The sequence below is a fragment of the Lates calcarifer genome, linkage group LG10 (genome assembly GCF_001640805.2).
Source record: "Lates calcarifer isolate ASB-BC8 linkage group LG10, TLL_Latcal_v3, whole genome shotgun sequence".
NCBI classification, from domain to species: domain Eukaryota; kingdom Metazoa; phylum Chordata; class Actinopteri; family Centropomidae; genus Lates; species Lates calcarifer.
In genome coordinates, this window is record NC_066842.1 from 7945455 (window position 1) to 7962349 (window position 16895).

The window sequence follows — 16895 nt, forward strand, 5'->3', positions numbered from 1 at the left end:
AGCAGGCAGATGTCTCCCTGGGTATACGTGACACCGCTCCCTTCCTCTCCCCGAGATATGTTGTTAATAAGCTTTTAGTTAAACCAATCACGTCGCACCGGAGTCATTTCCATAATGCTTAATGGATATGCAATGCATTAGGGTTAACAACCTTTCGCGAATCACTGAGCGTTTGAACAGCTTAACATTTAGCACAGGAACATTGGTTCTGCCTTCTCTTGATGGTTGTGAGTTGCCGTGTGCACGTGGCAGAACAAAATGGAGAAACCGGGAGGATGGTTTTAAATGGGAAATATACTGGCTCACCGAGAACATCAAGAGGCAGAGATGTGAAAGATGATGAGAGGCGCGTCTCGCGCGACAGGGAAGCACCTGTGTGCCACATCAGCTGCACATGTATTATAAATGGTTGCTGTGGTTTCACCATCAGACTGTTTCCCAACAGAGGAAACTGGAAAACTGGAGCAGCCACAGCATGTTCAGTATTCACAATTCAATGCAGAAATAGGCCAAAGTTACGTCTCCCTCGTGGACACTTTGATTTCTGCTACTTAATCAGTTTCTGAATATGGGTGTTTAGAACTGTTTGGGAAACCTAGATGTACTCCTTGTGAAACAATGAGATGACCCTGTTCTTTGTATGCAGCAGCTGTACCTGTGATATGAATGTGGTACTCCTCTTTAAAGATACGCTTGCAGACAGGAAGCTTGACCTTCACGTGCGTTGTTGACATTCCTGGTAGATTCATATCCAGGTCACCCATGAAGTGAGGGAACTCCCAATCCTGGAAAAAACACACACACACACACACACGGTCACATAAATTTAGCTTGTAGCTGTGATACTATAGCCTCAGCTGAAGAAAACGGAACACATTTAAATAAACATGCTGACATGACCAATGTCAGCCATGTATTATGCTTTATTGGATGTCGAACACTTCACTGAACTCTCTCATATTAGCTGATACAAAGTCTCTGTGGAGTCTCTTCATACACCGACTAGAGGTCAAACATGGTGCCAGCCGCTGTAGACTCTAGACTACACTGTGTGTTTACAGGCTTGTGGAGTGTGCTAATGTGCACTGGGATTTTAACACGTCAAAACACATCAACAGGCACCCCAAACTGACATTTAGAAGCTGCCCGTGCCCTGTGGTGTCACTTAGCTCTTTTTGCTAGTGTGTGGTTATATTTGGTGGCAAGTGATTTTCAGCTAAAAGCATTCACTATTCTTTAAACATGCAAAAACAGACATGATTCATAAATGAAAAAAATGAATTTTTTACAGGTTGCAGGAAATTTTTAAAGAGCAAGTTTCCCAAAATACCTGTCCTGTGTAAACCACGTATTGGCACATCTTAATGGGCTAAGAAAACCTAGCTTTATGAAAATGTATTTTTAAGTTGAATCATTGAATGTATCTGGAAAAAAATTGAATGTTGCTCTGGATAGAGGAAAAAAAGATCTCCAGTTTCAGGTTCAAAATCATTTTTTGATTTGTAATTGATATAAAAATGTTATGGGCTAACTTTGTAGCATCTGATGCTGGAGATGATTCTTTCATGAAAAAAGGCACACACACAATTACAGTTTTTTTGACATTAGCCACATTTCCTCTCGGTTCCCGTTATTTGCACAGAGCGTCTTGCTGCATGAAATTACCACATGTCTGCATTCCCTATATCCTCATGTGATCCAGAGTCTCCCATGCCAATATCTTTGAACAGCATAACAGCTTGGTGATGGCCCCCTGGATATTAATTAACATAGCTGCAGTATCTGTTGCTATAGCACTAACAGGCATGGCATTTAAGCCATGGACCTCCCTCCAACAACAATGTAACATATATAGGAAGGGTAAACTGGCAGAGTATCAGCGAATCATCTACATATGAAAATGTGTATATGCATATACACAAAGGACACAAGAATCTGACATTCAGTTGGGAAAATGTAGAGAAATAGTACAAAAAAGTAAAACCCAGCTTGGAAGCAAATCCAGACAGGTCATTAATTGGGGCACTAATTAGTTTGAGAACAACAACACCCATCTTTTCTCATGGAGGTAAGGGATTAACTATGGCACCCTGTGCTCCAAGATGGAGGTGAATGAAGCTGTCGGGAGGAATTTTTTATTGACTGGTGGAACGCAGTGATGGCCGCCAGTGGATGGGCCCTGTAACGGCACAAGCTAACTCAAGTCATAAATAACTGTAGTAAATGTGCTTGCTGTACACTGTGCAGAAAATGAGAAGGGCCCATCGTAAACAAATCCATGCGAGTGGGGAATGATATACCGCCGAGTTAAAGGGAGAGAGCGTCGCAGGTCCAGAGTGGCCCGGGGAGTCAAACGGAGATGTCAAAATAAGGGCTTCAAGTTACATCAGGTCTGAGGCTGGAAACGGGAGGTGATCCGGTCGGGAAGCTGAAAAGGCCAGTCTCAGCAAGACACCAGCATCTCTGGTGAGGAAAGGTTTGCAAACTGTAGGCTTAGCGGTTTCTATATATCTGTATAATCACAGTAATTGGGTAAATGAATGAGAAAAACACCACAGTGTAAAGTAATTACTGCCAAGAGCAGCCAGAAGCCCTCCTTAAAATAATGAACTGTTTCAATAAATAAGTCTAGAAATCACTTGTGCAACAGTTGTTCTAATACATATTACCATGGGAATTACAATAGCATTTTTGCTAGGTCTCTGTGGAGTGGTGTATTTGTAACACTAGAAGATATTCTCCCTTGCAATTGCAGGCTCTTAGTAATTAGCATAATCAACAGAGGAGAAACGTATATTTAGGGGATACCAAATATTAGTCTTGCAACGTGTCCTCTAATACCCACCAACAAGGCCTTGTGAAATATGTTCATTAAGCATTTGGAGGAGCCCAGCCATGTTGAATTAGGCTTGCAGTCAAACCACATACATGATTGGCCTTCAGTTCTGGCTCCTGGCTAACGGGCATGAGAGAGAGATAGGGAGAGAGGGAGAGAGGGAGAGAGAAAAAAATAGCCTTTTCCCACTGTTTATCTCCTCAATACACAGTTATGTGTTTTTTTGCCCAGACAAACACATTTACATATTCATGAGCCACTGACACAGGCTTTATTGATGTACACTCTCCTGTGGGAGGGAGGATACTGGGTGGGAAAAAAGAAGGGGGGAGAAAGTGAGAAAAACTCCAATCTTGTGAGTCATCATTAAAGAAAATAAACTAGGCTTACGGGGGAGTAGGGGCGGAAAGAGTGAGTTCATGGCGGAGGTCTGGGAAAGAGGGATGGAGGGGCTGAAAGAGAGGAGATATAAAGGAGTAAACAACAGTTTGTCTATCTCTATATGTGCTGGTGAATGTGTGTGTGTGTGCATGTGTCTGTGTCCATGCCAGCTGAGAGTGATCAAACACCCCTCTCGCTGCTCTGTGCCGCAGTGTCCCATTGATGAATAGTGGGGGGAGGGTGGATAGGGAACTGGCAAGATGGGTAGGGGAATAAGCCAAGAGACGTCCCAGCCCCCCCCCCCCCCTTTTTTTTTTTTTAATTGGCCACAGGGGAGCGGTATACCTGCATGACAATGAGAAGGTCGAAGACCAAGATGAAGGAGGCCAGGAAGGCTCTGGAGACCTCATCGCTGGGCAGGAAGCCACGGTTTAGGTTGTCCCAGCTGATCCAATCGGTACTGATGACCAGAACCACCACTGACGTAAGAGAGATGAGCACGGTCCTGCAAGAGTGAAGAGAGGAGAGGAGAGGAGAGGAGAGGAGATTAGAGGATAAAGAAGCAAGACAAGGAAGGAAGGAAAGTAAGGAGAGGTTGGAGAGAGATGACGTGAAGAGAGGAGAAGACAAAAAGGAAGGATAGAAAAGGAAGGAGAGGAGCAGAGAGGAAAGAAGAGAAAAGAAAGATTAAGGACAGAAGGAAAGAAAAAAGGAGAGGAGAAAATAGGAAAAGGGAGGAGTAGAGAGGAAAGAGAGAGGGAATCAAAGACAAGAAATGGAAGGAGAAGAGAAGGAAAGGGGAAAAAAATCTATGAATGATGTGCATTAAAAAGTATAAGACCTTGAAAAAACATATTTGCAATTTCAAAACATCTAGAGGAGGTGCACACTTAATATTGTATATCTTGGAAGACAAACAACCCACCAATGTCAATTACAAGAAAAGATAAATCAAGCACCATTCAGTTTCTCTTTTTCATTGACTCAATAATGTATTGAACAACAATTTTAACTGGATTTGAAAAATGGCTATAGATAAAGCTTCCAGGAAGATGAATGTGCACAGAGGAACACTGTGTCTGTTTGTGGATGCAAAAACAATGTAATTCGAAATCGCTACTGCACACATATTTCCATGTATTTACATATTTAACATGAGCCAAAATATTTCATTTACCTGCACTGAGTGATTGCTGCGTCTTTTCATTTCTGCATTCTTTCACGTTTCGTTGGTGTCACATTGCAGTAATTCTGCATTCACTGTTTACTGGAAAATTTCTCAGCCATCTTAAGAGAGGCGCAGTGACAAAGGCTAGTATTATTCTCCACTGTGTGTTTTGTCTCAATGTCACTCAGTGATTACTGTGGTGTTGTGTGCATTCTCACACCACACATCGGCTGGCTGCATTGCAGATAGTGCATGACAGCTCTTATCCCATTTCGACTGTTAGGGAGAAAAATTTTGTGGGTTTTTATTATTCCACAGTTGAATTCTTTTGCTCAGCACTTCTGGTGCTGTCCTTTACTAATTGCAACGACCCTTCAGTGTGTATTGACAAAATATATCCAGCAACACATTTATCAATCATATTTCAAGCACTGAATATCAAATGATAGCTCGTCAAATCCAGCATTGATTGTGACAGTGTGAGTCGGGGCATCCATCAATAAAATGAAGGGCTGCAGAAAAAGTCACAGAACAATTCATCCGCCTGCATTCTAATCGCAGGTGAATCAATTCTGGGAAAGGAAATGTTAAACACCGCGGCCAAACTGTCTTTGAAGTTTGAGATGTCTATGTCTTGAGCTCTCTGTGTACATATCAAACAGATGTCGGACTCTTTCAACCATATCCGTCTTCTTCACGTGTCCTTTACTTCTCCCTGTGACCCTAGAATGAACCACTGGAGAAGGCGTTCGCATGTTGTATTTGACTGACAGCACTGAGCGGCTTCAGTGAATGAAACACCGCTGGGACTGCATGCTGGTGGTGTAAATCATCTAAACAGGGAACAATTCTACTTGGCTTTCTAGTAATGGGCATATCAGACATGGTTTGCAGCATTTGTTTCGCAGTTATTTAAGGGTCACAGCTTGTGGTACGCAAAGTAAAAGGCAGGGCTGCGGTTTGCCCCGTGACCTTGCTGTGTCCATTGATTTTCACCCTGTTCTTCTAATTAAAGGTGCTGACACTGAGTGAGGGAAGATTAACATGGCTATTGACTGCGTGTAACCCTGCAACGAACTGGAGAGCCCATGTAACACACACACATATGCATGCACACACACACATATCTACAGAGCTTCGTAGGAATATATCATTCATTTACTGAACTGGCAGGGAGTAAAGATCTTATCATGTACATGTAGACACATAGACATTTCATCTCATTATAAGTAGACGACATACCAGAAGAGTACAATCCTGTTGTTGCCTTGTTTCCAAAATCTCCTGGCTGCTTTGCCCCAGTCTGGATAGTGCTGATCCTGGAGCATCATATCTGTCACCTGAAGAAATTAAAGTGCATGTAACTATTAATTGTGGCAGCTGAATATAGAAGAGATTAACTAAGCTAAGACAGTTTGTCTTAGCTTAGACAAAGCCTTCCTAGCTAAGACAGTTTGTCTTAGCTTAGCAACAAGAAAAACAGCTACTCTGGCTCTGTTCAAAGGCAACCTAGGAAACCTATCCAACACCTTTAGGATGAACAGGATTGCTGACCGTGAGCCAGGTCTCACCTCCCAGCATCAGTGTCTGACCTAACAAATGCTCTAGTAATTGAAATCTTGTGCAAAGCCTTCCTAGAAGAAGGGAACTTGCCATAAAAGGAAATTAATGCCCTAAAGGTTTTAGAATGAGATGTTCAATAATCGCATATGGGTGTAAATTTGGGTGTCCACATACGTTTGGCAGTGTCACATACACTGTAGTCAGTGCAAGTGAAACAACAAATCATTAACAGTTTTTAGATACAGTGTTAAGTTGACAGTTTTCACCAACAGGTATTGATTATCCACCTTCTGGTTAACCAATACATTTTAATTACACACATTTGTAAATACATATATGCTAACAAATTACTAAATAATAAATAATGCTAAATGATGCAGTTATAAACACAATGTAGCTATTTAAATTCAAATATTGAATAACCTCTATTGAAAAACACTTAGTCTGTGATTATATACTAATGAGACTGTGATTACCATCAATAATTACCATCAATAAGTGTTTCATTAATGTTGTGGTTGTGCCTGTCTTTCCACTTGCTATAGCAGTTAACGATTATCTTTTCACATTGTCAACTTGTCATTTAAAGTAGATGTTTGTATATACGGTTGTGTCAGAGAACATATTTTCTTTTTTGCACGAGACTAAAAATTCCTACTATATTCTTTGGGTAAAGCAGCTGCAGAGGCAAGGTCAATTTGTCAATAAAGCGCCTCACTGCAGATATAGTTTGTATTGGAAAAAGAATCTGAATCAGGCAATCTATGAGATGTTTCTGGCATTGCAGCATTACAAAAACAGACATTTCCTGTCCGCTCATCTGGTGAAGACACACCGTAAATCTGCTGTGCGTAGGAGACACAGAGGTCATCTTCAAAGTGCCTTGTTGAATTAATCGAATGTAAAAAACCTTGTGAGTAATTTCTGGAATCAGCAGTTTGCCATGGCCTAACTTTCTCTCCCAAACACACACAGACGTCACCGTCTCCCCGATTCACCTTCTCACTCGCTGCTTCCCCCGTCTCCCTTTCGATCAGACTTTTACATTTCCCTTTCCCCTTCACCTCTGTTTCTTACTCCTCCTGTCTCTCCTTCCTCCCTCTCTCTTTCTCTGCAGTATGTACTGTAGAATACTAATGTGACCGGTGAGGGGCTTGTCAAGTTGTCTCAGCTGTGTGCATGCCGGTGTCAGAGCCCCACTCCTCCCACCACAGGTAGTCCACTCCCACTGGAGCTCTCCTCCTCTCTTTATGTTGACAAATGAACAGAGGTAGATTTCTCCTCCAATATACTCCGTCCGTCCCTGTGCATCCATTGTTCCCTTTGACCCTCCTTAGATCACAGCTGCATGTTTCTCTAAGGATTTGGTAGCAGATTGAACTGGATTGGTTAGAGGGCTGTAACTGTGTGCCTTATAATGGTTGAGGGGATACACCTGACCTAGAAATTAGTTGAGTGCGTGAAGAATGGTTTCACAGCGTACCTTGATTTTATGAGGTCATAAATATGATTTTTATATAATTCTTAAACTAAGACTTGTGATCTAAAAACTCAGCTTATAGTAGCCACACTTGCAGTCCTGCAAGGCTTATTTCACACAAGAAAAGAAAACTGTGGGTGTATAAATGCTATTCTTGTCTTTACCACCACTTGGCAAAGAATTGGACGTTTGGCCTGAGCAAATGATGTTAGAGAAATGTGTTTGCTGCAAACTAACTAATTCAAATGGGTGTATCTTATGGTTATCTCCAATTTAGCCTCTCAGACTTGGCTCTGTGCTGTCAGAACTGGCTTTACTTTCATCAGCCTGATGCCGCCTCCACGTCACTTGAGATGACATGTTTATGATATGCAAACATCATCTCACCAGACAACTGAAGATGGCTGTGTGACTGCAGCTGATCATGTAATGCTTAAATTCTGCGCATTTTGGTTTCATTACAATGAAAAGCAGACTTTGGAATATGTGAGGCATCCATGTCTGTTCGTTTTTTAAGGCACTTCCATATAACTAAACACCATATTGGATCTTATAGATAAATTTGTGTTTATTATGGCTATAATTTGGATGTTTAAGTTAATGCGGTTTCCAAGTTGGACACTAGTAATTATAGTAAATCCAGTTTGACGCATGCACTGCATAAGCTGCACTCAATCACAGCTGAGGTCTATGAAATAAAAAAAAAAAACAACATTGCTATGTTTCTTGTGGTAAGGTATTGAAAAATAAATTTGTTTCTATATCAATATCAAAAATAGTTTAGCATGTTGGTATATCATACAAATGTTTAGCCCATCTTGATGGGCATTCATTTCAGCCACTGGATATTTAGAGCTATTTTTTGTCATGAAATCGAGTGTTAATTTTGACCTGTTGGCATTACATTAAAAGTTGGGGATCACTAAAACCACTTAGATTCATCTTCCGGAATATAAATATTTTTAAGTTACCAAACCATGCTGCCAGCGTGGTTAAAAATATTATTTTATGCTTAAGTGTTTTTAATAATACAGGATTAAAATTTGAATGTTTGACTTCAGAGATAAAAAAAATAAATTGTTCCTTTCATAAATGCAAACCTCTCTAATGTTGAGGATACATAAGAGTTGGAATCTCACCATCCAAGCAGTGACAAAGTCTCCCATCCACGTCCCCACTGCAGCAATCTTCATAAAACTCTCATTCCTGATGCCCATGTATTCTGTCACCATGTGAGGTCTGCAATGGAAGAAGACCAAGAGTGATAAGGACATAAAAAATGTAGTGTATGTTATGAGGGCAGTAAAGGCAGGCAGAAAAGGAAGGAGGCAAGAGGACTAACAAAAAGACCCAACAGAGGGAGAGTCAGTGGAGGGCGAAAGCGAAAATGGTCACTGCCGCTAAGTATCATGATGCTTGCTGTCAGAGTAAATCAATATCAATCTAATCCTATGAAAACAATGAGCGATGGCTCTACCTTCAATAAAGCCCCAGGGATTGTAAACAATTTAACCCAGTGCAATGGAATTTATGCAGTATCACCTCTTTCATTTGGTCCTGCAGTGTTTGGCAAATTATCCATTTGTTTGGCAAATTTGTCTTGTGTCTAGTTGATTTCGAATCAACACTGCCAACCCAGTGAGATCCCCAGTGTTAATGCAGTGGATCTGAGTGATCTCACTTAACATCAACTGCAGCAGCACAGAAGCGAAACATAGACTAGGCCCGAGACACACCATTAGAGAAACAATCTCACATGCAATAGTATCTGATAAGAAATGATGTGCTTTCTTTGGAGTCCTAGTTACGCCTTCATCTCTGTACAGTAAGTGAAGATGAGAAGCTTTTGTTCATTCCCACAAACCCACCCACCCAACACACTCACATCACTCCATTTTCTCCAGGTAATAGCACAAGGAGGGAGGAAAAGTGGGTCAGTCGCCGCCTATATGGGACTTGTGCCGGGGAGAGAGGAGGAGAACAGAGGGGAGCGAGGAGGCCTGTTTGATCTCCTGGCAGCCAGTGTCTTAGAGGCTGAGTGGAGCAGGTGGGCGCCTCTCACCCCCCACAGGTCACACTCATGAATATAATAGATGGCGATGGATAGGGCTCTGGCTGTGCTTTCAAGAGGTCGTATTTGAAGTCAATGGCTTCATTCGTCTTTGTTTTACCCGGTCATTTTCTGCCCGCCAGCAAACACCAATAAAAATGTTTTCTATTGCACAGAGGACTCTGGAAAATTTTGCTTACAACCTTGCTCATGCATAGTTGATTTCCTCTATATATGTTTCATTTTCATTTCATCTTTTAGTTGATTGCATTATGAGTTCCATTTGGTGTGATATTCACTTTGTAAATGAGCCGTTGTCACACAAGTCTAAATAATCAGTTGAAAAGCAGCTGGGGGTAATCCTTTTAAGCTATTAGTTAATGTAGAAGCTTTTATAGGTGTTCATTTTTAATTAATGCTAATTGCTCATGCCTTTTCACATTATATGCTCAGACCTGAATAGCATAATAAATGCTCACAGGTGATACAGAACAATCACTTTTACACACTACTGCTAATTGCGGCAAGCCAGTGACCCAAAATGCCAACAGTTTCCAACTACCTGTTTACTGCAATTGTGAAACACATATTCTTTCCTGGAAGGAAACATTATAAATCATATGATATCAATGCAGCACGCATTTAACAGATCTGACAGGATTTTATTGACGAAAACGTGCATGACCGCAGGTGACGTATTGCCCCACTCAAGCCCGCAAATAAAACGGCCTTGATTGGAATGGCGATTTATATCTGCATTAAGTCAGTTAGACATTCAGTGGCTTGGCACTGCTCCAGTTACCAAGGAGATCCCATTGGGAGTCATTTACCCGCAGCGAAATTCTAATCGATACTTCTGGAAATGCTGTCTGGCACCACATGCTAGGTTTTAAATCTAAAAAAACTACCCCGCTGCCAACCCCTGCCCTTCTCACATATTTAATTGAGCAAATGTTACCCCTGCGCTCCTGAAGAGAGGTTTTTTCCTGTCTCTCTTTTTTTTTTTTTGTAATGCAGAGTACCTATGATGAGTTTGGGGACTCTTCGCACTGCATGATCAGAGGCAGAACTCCCTGACTTATTCATGCTGACTGAAAATTTAATGGCCTTTAGAGCCGGGTGACCTAATGAGAGAATTCAGTGTGGTGGAACATCAGTACAGTAGCACCATGAATAATCAGCCCCAAAATGGCTCCCGTGGCTTAATCGCAGAGCCAGTGGCAGTGTCGGTGCCAGCCGGCCAGCTCAGCCAGCTTTGACCCTCTGTGGAATGTTATCAGGTTTCCCACACTTGTTCAGACATAATATTCAAGGACATTTCAATGCCTTTCAAAGTCTTGTTCCATCACATGCAAGAAATTACAATTTTGTGCTACAGAGGGTATAAAGTTATAGAGTTATGAGTTTGGACGTTACCCTGGTTTGACATTAACCAGTGAAAAAGGCCATTTTATCTATTGCACTAAAGTGATAATCTGCAAGATCATTGTTCTTTGACTTTGGTGACATCTTTGGCGCTTGGCTTTGATTCTTTAAGAAAGCTCATTTACATGCTGTGGTTGGAACAATGATATCTCTGTCACTGTATTTTTTTGGATGAAGCTTGAGATTTTCTTTGTCTGTTCAGCTATTTGGCACTTATGTATAGGTTGAATATTGTTTTATATCAAGTTGTGATAGACTTGAAGCTCATCATTATTGTGTATGACTTTTCAGTAGAAGTAGTTGTGATGACACATTTGGCTGCAGAATCTTCAGTGATGAGGTCTAGTGCACAGGGTTACACTCAGCTTTTTGATAAGGTGCAGCAATGTAAGGCCAGAGCTAACACTTAAGTGGTAAAAAAAAAAACAAAAAAAAAAAAAAACAGACAATTCCCCAAGGCCCGAGATAATGTCATTTGTACTGACCAACAGTACAAAACCCAAAGATATTCATAACAGAGCTGCAACAAGATTATTTTCATTAGCAATTAGTTTACAGATGAATTAAGTCTTAGTAGCAATCCCAAGCCTTCAAATATACAGTTTACTATCATATCATATAATATCAAATCCTCACATTTAAGAAGCTGAAACCGATAAATGTCTAATGTTACTTAGTAATTACGAAACTAATTAACATTTAATTGACAATTTACTGATTGAATAATCAACTCATTGTGCAAGCTTTAATTTAATTTACAATGATATAAAGCAGAGAAAAGCTGCAAATCCTCATATTTGAAAGCTGAAACCAGCAAACGCTTGCCATTTTCACTTAATAAGAACCTGAAACTATTATTATCAAAACTGTTGCAATTCATTTTTTGTTGGTTGACCATCATATCAATTAATTATTTCAGCACTGAAGATATGACCATGTCATGTTTTCATTTTACAAAAAAAGAAATCATTCCAAGCACACTGTAATGAAACCCCAATATAATTAGTTACTGACTTTCAATCACTGCTTCTTGTAGAGTCTGGAATATAATACAGTCCAAAATAACACAAGGTTCAATACATTGAACATCAATTTAATTTTTTACCTGTATATGTGATTATACAGACAGTACACTTGCCATATAATGATATTAATATCAGACAAGCATTACTAAAATTATGGTATTGATTTCACCTATATGACGCAGCCCTACACAAATGTATTACAATAAAAATCCATCAGATTGCTCCTTTTTTGTGGAAATACTGGAGGCCTGTTAGTAATGGACTGGCCCTGTAAGGAATTTTTAATTACATCTAAACCTATAAAAGTAATTTCATCAACAATCCACAGTGAGGCATAGTGCCCAAAACATTTTTGCAATGTCATACTTTGCCATAAACCAAGCACTTCTATAGGTCCATATATTCACCAATTTAAAATAAAGGATTTATGGTTTAATTTTATTTTTTATCAAAGTCCCAACTCAAGTATTTTCAAGGCCTATGGGAGTCCTGATAATTAAGGTTATAAAACAGCATGCTGAGAGCTTTCACTGCTCTGAGTCATCAAATACCCTGATTTCTATTAATGTTTTCACTGTCCATTTGGACATATATGCTTTCATGCTGGGTTTAATTAACTTGTTTTCTCTGTCAAACAGCCAATGATTTAGTGACCGTAGCAACTGAGTGACCTCTTCTGCCCCGTAAAGGCTGGACTCATTCAGAACATTAAATTTCGACCTTGGCCGGCTCCACATTGAAATGCATTGCCTGTCTCCTCTCTGTGCACTACAGTACCCAGCATTGTATTTACAGTGTACAATGCTGAGCAGCAATAGTTACCAGGAAGCATAAAGCTGTCAATACACACACTCTCTTCACTATCACTATACAATCTCCCAAAGCAACTTAAACCCTCAATCTCTATTCATCACTCAGCACAGAATCAGACCACGTATTGTATTAAACTGGCTGGAGATTGAGTCCTTTTAGTCCTTATCATTCCCTTCCTCTCAGGAATGGGAGCGAATACCGTCAGGCAATATCCCAGACAGCGCTGTATCAGACCATCCTTTTCCACTATAAGCTTTCCATGACGACAAAATGGTCCAAAACCAGGTCTTCTTGTACCTTAACATTGAGGAACTTTATATGAACACTAGTATCCCCAAGAGGTCCTCCAAATTAAACTACAAAATACATGGTTTTAGAATTACACATTGTGATGTTGTCCGAGAGGATGACATCATTTGCCAGTGATGCTCAAAACCATTGCGACAACTCTAAGGTTTGGTTGGGTTTAGGGAAATATCATGGTTTGTATTAAAATTAGTACTTTGTTAAGGTTAGGGGATTTTCGAGGTCATGGTTATAAAAATAACCACTTGGTTAATGTTAGGAAACAGGCGTGTTCATGGTTAAAATATACCAACATTACCAACAGGTAAAAGGAAGGTAGATTTAAAAAAAAAAAAAAAAAAGATAAATAAAGCTGAGTCCAGAAAAGTGAGAAACCAAACTGAGTTTATCCTCAACTGAGGTAACTCAACACTCAACACAGATAATAAGATAACATAGATACATACACATACACATACACACACACGCACACGCACAGCAGACATGAAAGGATCATTTTAGACAACTAGTAAGAAGACTAACTGCTTCATAAACATAATCATTTGTATTGTTTTTGGTTATCTGCCTTGAAATTACTTGTTCTGCAATACCTGTGGTATTTAGAAATGTCAGAACATGCTTTATGATTTTTTTTTTTCTCGAGAAATTGGCTATGGACCAGCAATAAATTAGTGTAACAAGGGAACATGACATGCAAAATGTTAAGCTTTCAAATGATGGAACTGAAATGTTATCAGAGATATTAATTGTTATGGTGAAACATAATGAAGAGATGACAAGACTGAATGGAGTGTAGCTGTGTGGTACTACACACAAAAACTCACACATGCGTGGACAATCCATCTGTCCCGCTGCAACACAACAACACATACATACACACTTATACACATCTATAACACAAATATGCACGTTGTATATTCCCACCGGACACACGCCGCTGTCAAGGTTATGATGTTTATTGTTTACAACTGTTCTTCTTTATGTGACAGTGACGTATGTGAAGGGCCGCAGCCACTGCTGATGCTCCTCCCCTCTGTCCCAGAAAACAGCAAGATAATAAAATCAGAGAGGAAATGACTGACCTCACTGTTTCATATAGCACCCAGTCTGTTTCTGAGATATTCTGAGAGAAGAGAAAATGACTTTAAGAAGGAAAGCTTTGCACTGACTAAACATTTGGTAAATACGTAATGAGTCATTTTTGAGGTACCAACGTAATGTGCATGTGTAGGAGTGTGAAAGACAGCAGGAGATATGCTCAGAAAGTAGGTGTGGGTGTGTGTATGTATGAGAGCGGCAGAGTGAGAAAGGCAAAGATAGACCAATTTATCTAAACTGCAAGACATTTACTGTGATTTACAAACAGCAACAGGTTTCAACATCAAGGTCCAGTAGTAACTGTTTCTGACAGCGTCTTCATAAAGGCATTATGGTGGTGCCTCAAATATTGTTAGGGTCAAAACTGACAAGCAAATTGCCATATTTAAACATACATATTCTGAATAGTTATTTTAGGGATGCAGCTAATGATTATTTTCACTGTAGATTTATCTGCCAATTAATTTCTCATCGACAGATGTCATTAACTCTAATCTTACTGTCCTATGCCTAAAAATCTTGTTTGAAAAAAGGAAAATGTGCTCTGATAGAGAACTTATCATGGGTAAAATATCATGATGTATCTCTTAAGAATGCCTGGGTGTTTACAATTTCCTGTCCAAAATGACAATGTCAGTAAAATTGGAGACAGAGCTACAGGAAATTGTAGATGTCCACAAATCAAAATCAACAGTATTTGCTGAACAGTATCACCTGAGCAGACAGTTCCTAGACAATCCTCCACAACAACTCCACCATCTTTGATGGAGATTAGGTGAAGATACAGATGGCATTATGAAAAAGACTCAGCAGTGCTTCCACTCTCTATGGCATAAAACTCCTTTTAACTAGACTGGAGAATCCTGACATTTTACATATCTTTCATTGCCACATTTTAACTTTTTCATTTATTTGCCAGTTTATATCAAAAGGTCAAGAGTCGAATACAAGGTCCCTTTTACTGCTCTAAAATTCTTAGCAAAACACAGAGATCTTGTTCAGCTTAATAAGAAAGAAGTCCTCAAAAAGGCACGTATGATTATCAATGACCCCACAGTCATTAAGCTTGTGTTCTTTAAGCTAAACCAAACATGTTGATAGTATATCAACGCAGTTGGTTTAGACATGTTTTAAAAGCCATATGACTTCTCAACAGCCGGGCATAAAGAGATGGTTAAGTTTTTTTTTTAAAGTATTTTTTTGGGGCTTTTTTGACTTTAGAACAGTGAGAGAGAGAGTTAATTAACAGCATGCACACTTTTCAACTTAATGCAACTTGTGGACTTGGAAACTATTGGTCAGCAATGGATTGGCCACTACCATTAAGCCTTGTGAACTAATGTAGTTTAATCACCTTTGTAATTACCTACCAATATCAGTTAACTGTCTTTGCAGCATGAATATCTACATCTAAAACTGACAGACAGCTTGTTAGTCATACATTTCAAAGTCCAGATCATAGAGGCCATTGTTAGAAAATGCTGCTATAGTGAAGGCAGCAGCAAGTCCCATGTGTGCTTGCATGCAACAGGAGGCATCTACATACCACAACATACTATTTATTCAGCCTTTTAAATCCACTTGTTCATGGTATTACCCAAGCTTAGTGCCAGACAAGCAAACAGACAGACGAGGGGGACTAGCATGCACGCAGCACAAAGGATCACGGAAAACAAAGACAAATACCCTTACACGATGGGGTCTAATCCCACTCAGGGTATCGCTGTAGTCAAATGCCAAATCCACCCCTCCCTGCTCCTCATCAAAGATATCCACCAACTGAATGCCACCCCTTCACTCTGCTTCATGCACTCATGGCTCAGTTGTTGCCACTTTTCCCCCTCGTCCTGACATCTATCAATTTATTCCTCTACTGAGTAACAAACAGAAGAAGTACAGACATCATTTTACAGCTTCACTGTCCCTATCCTACTGCAGTTCCTCATTAGTTTCCCCACATACTCCCTACCTCTCCTCCTACCCTCCACCTTCACATTCTTTACCACCCCCTTTCTCTAAATTAGTCATGATTAATGTGTACGCCACGCATTGGGCCGTCTTAATTAAATAACACCATCTAATTAGGGGCTGATTTCGGCTGGTAATGGCGCCATAAGATGGCTGAATGGGATTGTGCGGCGTGACAGAACATTCATGAAGCCTGTCAAACTCCCTGGGCGGTCACACTCCCCTGGTTTCACACAAACAGCCTCCTCTTAATCTGACAGTTACATTAAAATGCAAATAGCCCAGATGTGAGGGTTTGGTAACAAGTGTGAATTAAAGCTCCCAGGGAGCCACAATGGACAGGGCTTTTTTCCCCCCTGATATGACATAAGCCAGGTAACAGGTTGATAGCTGTTGACCTAGAAGTGGCTGCTTAAATATTGGCTAACACACTGTTGGACATGTGTAAGATTACACAGTCTGGAAATCTCTTTGAGCTAGTGAGATAATGGCTCTGATGAACTGATTGACATGACTAAACATGAATAAAAGCTTCTCATTCAAAAAGATATACACTCTCTTATCAGTGATTGTTTACTGTTCTAATGGCGCAGTTTATCTTCTTTCCTTGTGGGTGTATCGCTAGTTTTAATTAAATCAAGCTCAAGACTGACTGAAAGGTCAAAGAAAATTAAAGCATATTAATGAGCGAAGGGCACAGGCAGCATACAGCATCAGGTCGGGGAGACAGCAGGGAGACAGACGCCAACCCCCCAATCTTACCACAAACACACAAACACACA

General features: G+C 40.2%; 1 protein-coding gene across 6 annotated transcripts in view; it reads right to left on the bottom strand.

Annotated features, from left to right (window-relative positions):
- The window catches only part of tmem117 (transmembrane protein 117), a 45158-nt gene that overhangs the window by 7234 nt on the left and 21029 nt on the right, over positions 1–16895 (bottom strand). For 5 of the 6 annotated variants that reach the window (XR_001961841.2, XM_018684597.2, XM_051073224.1 and 2 more), the window contains 4 exons: positions 8568–8667; positions 5628–5725; positions 3563–3722; positions 656–785 (listed from right to left, as the gene is read on the bottom strand). Coding sequence is in view for 5 of the 6 variants with exons in the window: in XM_018684597.2 (XP_018540113.1) it covers positions 656–785; positions 3563–3722; positions 5628–5725; positions 8568–8667 (488 nt within the window). In the remaining variant the exon portion in view is untranslated. Of the gene's footprint in view, positions 1–655; positions 786–2302; positions 3289–3562; positions 3723–5627; positions 5726–8567; positions 8668–16895 lie in introns of those variants that run through there. The other variant, XM_051073225.1, reaches the window with a different exon arrangement.